The 3,686-nt window shown below is 29.2% G+C and overlaps 1 protein-coding gene across 1 annotated transcript; it reads left to right on the top strand.

The window, feature by feature from the left end:
- The first annotated feature begins 2,011 nt into the window (after window positions 1-2,011).
- Window positions 2,012-2,745, top strand: LOC130979095 (miraculin-like). Its single transcript, XM_057902449.1, has one exon. It carries the CDS (start codon window positions 2,012-2,014, stop codon window positions 2,642-2,644), a length of 633 nt encoding a protein of 210 aa, XP_057758432.1. The 3' UTR covers window positions 2,645-2,745.
- Window positions 2,746-3,686: the final 941 nt, after the last annotated feature.

Raw genomic sequence — 3,686 nt, 5'->3', positions numbered from 1 at the left:
AAGAGATAATGATAGAAATTCCGTAAATATGACTTAATGAGATAAAAGAGAACGTAAATGTATGTATGTGATAAGAGAGACGATGAGGTAGTGAAAGTTTTTTAATATAGAATAACTGATTTATAGTGGGATAGATTATTAGAAAGGGTAAAATTGAAAAAAAAATTGGACACCAAAACAGATTTTACCATTATATATTGTTATAGATATATTGTTATAGATTAGTGTCTCAACGAACTCTTTTTTATGGGTATGGATATAAAAGTAATGATATACTTTAATATTGTAATTTTTTTTAAACTTGTGGAAAAGTACATAAATTGGAGGGTTTCGATTGTCGTACTTCAAATCTTTTAATTTTTTTTAACACAAATCGAACATTTCGATTTCTGCATCTCTCACAAATCGGACAATCCGATTTTTGTATCTCTACAAATTAGACAGTCCAATTTTTGTATCTCTAACAAATTGGACGATTCGATTTTTGTACCTCTAATAAATCGAATGATTCGATTTCTACTTCTTTAATTAAACGATTCCACATTTGAAAATAACACTTCAACAATTCACATTTTAAAAAAATACCATTCTCACTCTAATATCAAAAACAAAAAAATTCGTGTATCAACAGGTATGTTAAAACATGTCTATTGATCCATTTTTTATATATTAAATATATGTTAAAAAATAATAAGTTGTTTATAACTTAGGTAAAAAGTTTTGGATTTATTAAGACATTGAAATAATGAAATAATTATTTTAATAAATTATACTTAATAAAAGATATTTAAAAAAAAATTAGACGCTAAATTATTCTCATATCCTCTTTAAATAATAGATAAATAGATATTAGACTAGCAGTTATTTTTTTATAGTTAAATAGTAAGTATGAAAATTTAGTCTTACATTAAAGAAAATTCATCTTATATTGTTTTACTTGTTTTTTTTTTAATTTTAATGTAAATTCATCTTATTTTTTTTACTCGTTTTTTTTAAATTTTATCTATAATCGAGAACTGCCACGATGACCCAACATTAGTATATTTTGCTTGTCCTTTTCGATGATTAACTAGGATTTAGTGCGCATAAAATCTTTGATAAAGTATATCCGGATAAGAAATTATGAAATCTAATATAACAAAACTCAAATTTAGTTTATTTATTAATAAATGATATTATTATATCATTGATTCAGAAGAATTACTTAGTTACGAACTCATGAATATGAGAAACAAAAGGCAAATGTATGCAGAAAGAGCTTTGTGGTTGTGACTTGTGAGACCGGGCGCGCGGAATAAGAAGATAGAGATAATAATGCTGATCATGACATTTTAAAATTAATATCAAGTGTAATATATATATATATTGAAGAGATTTCTTTATTACTAATTAACCTATTATTCCCTACATAGCATTACTATATAGTAGTCCATTAGTAACTCAATTATTTGCAACAAAAGAAGAAAACAACATACATAGTAGTCACATAGTAATTAAGCCCCAGCAAATAAACGATTAGATGCATGAACCAATGAATTATTCTATCAAAAACTGTTTCCTATTGTTCAAATACCAAAACCCGTTTCAGCTTAAGGATCCCCATATCTAGTATCTATTATATTATGCAACTAAAAATATATAATAGAACTTAGAGAGATTTACATACATAGAGCTTCTGAGTTTTGACCCCCCAAAAACGGAGATATATATATATATATATATATATATATATATATATATAGCTACTTGATTTGATAACAAAGTACAAGAACATCAAGAGTTGAATAATATGGAAGAACATGATAAATTACAAGCAATAATAACCTCAAATTAAAAGGCCAATAGTATTGTTTCAAACCATTGACCTAAATCATTGTTCATACATAATAAGTTATATGAAAACCCCACAGATTAGAACCGTATTAGCATCTATAAATTGATCATCATCTTCAACTCCAACCATCTCACAACACAAATTAGATTACTAATAATTCCTAAATAATCAACAACAATGAAGATCACACTATTTGCACTAGCCCTTCTCATAGCCTTGAGCTCACAACCACCACATCTTGGAGCATCTAATAATGCTTCACCTCCAGAAGTTCTTGACACTTCAGCCAAAATCCTAAGAGCTGATTCAAATTACTATATTGTCCCTTATTGGCCACAACCCACAAAATGTTTAACTAGTGGAGGCCTAGGTCTCACTAGCATTGGCCAAACATGCCCTCTTGATGTTATTCTTGTGAATGATAGATATCATGGTCGTTTGCCACTATCATTCACACCAATTAACCCTAAAAAAGGCGTTATTCGAGTCGACACTGATCTCAACATCAAATTCGCCGCTAGAACAAGTTGTCCACACCATTCTACGGCGTGGACACTTGAATTTGTTGGCTCTAAGGCGCCACAGTGGTTCGTCACAACCGGTGGCGCTGTTGGGAACCCGGGTTGGAAAACCATGTACAATTGGTTCAAGATTGAGGAGTATGATGGGGCTTATAAGTTGGTGCATTGTCCAAGTTTCTTGCCTCACAAGCATCTATGCCAGAATGTTGGTGTGGTTGTTGATCGCAATGGGAATAAGCGTTTGGCTCTCACTCATGTTCCACTCAAAGTCCAATTCCAAAAAGCATGAACAAATTAAAAGTCCTACTTATATATATAAATAAGAATAATAAGTGAATGTAATTTCTTTTTATACTGTAATGATGTTTGTTCAATAATAATGTTTATATATATGAGGACCCTCACGTAGGGTTCCTTGTAATAATAACTTTATGAATTAATAAATAAATAATACAAATCTGTTTCCCGTAATGTTACATAGTTTCCGGCTATTTTTAAATTTTTATATACGAATTATTAGATGTGTTAGTGATTATGTTCAGTATCATTATTATTAATTATTACTACTAGAATTATAAGCCAGTACTATGTACTGTATATGCATTTTGAGTAAATGAATCATGATTTACTAGATTAGCCAAATAAATTGTTCCTCTTTTTCGTTTTAAAAAAATTATCAAGAGATCGTAATTAATTAAACAGTGTAGCATGCCCAAAACTTTAGTTAGAGAGACTGGGCTTCAATTTTTAGACTTAGATTGCTCTTATATTCTTAGCCCTTTAGCGTGGTTGAAGAACACATGCATGGAAATAAATCAGCCCAACACTATAGCAATAAGGGTAACGTGTGAGAATCCAGAAACTTGAGCTAACATGTACCATGTTAATTATCAATTGGATGTCTTGATTAGGATCTAGCATAATTTGACGAATTTGGGTTAATCGAGTGATTAATTCACTCGCCCGTTTAAATAAGTGTCGAGTTCGAATTCCGTTTTATGTGTGTAACAAATTTATTGGCCAATAACAAACTCTTAAATGGAGCTTAGATTTGCAATAAATTAATCTTTGATTTATCGAATTAAAGAATATTGTGGACAATGCAACCAAAAATAGGATCTAGCATAATTTAAATTTTGTTTATCGATATTACTATATTACCCTAAAAAGTTTGTAGTACCTTATCTTGGTATTCCGTGTGACTAACAAATTGTAACGTGTTATGTTAACTAAAATAATTTATTTTTAAATTAATTTTTAACATTTAAAAAACTTGTGAACAAATTTTAAAATTTTTAATTAATTAGAATTAGCTATTATTTCTATAAATG

The sequence above is a fragment of the Arachis stenosperma genome, chromosome 5 (assembly GCF_014773155.1).
Source record: "Arachis stenosperma cultivar V10309 chromosome 5, arast.V10309.gnm1.PFL2, whole genome shotgun sequence".
In the NCBI taxonomy this organism is placed as follows: domain Eukaryota; kingdom Viridiplantae; phylum Streptophyta; class Magnoliopsida; order Fabales; family Fabaceae; genus Arachis; species Arachis stenosperma.
The sequence above is the reverse complement of the archived record's forward strand: the minus strand, read 5'-3'. Positions and strand labels throughout refer to the sequence as shown.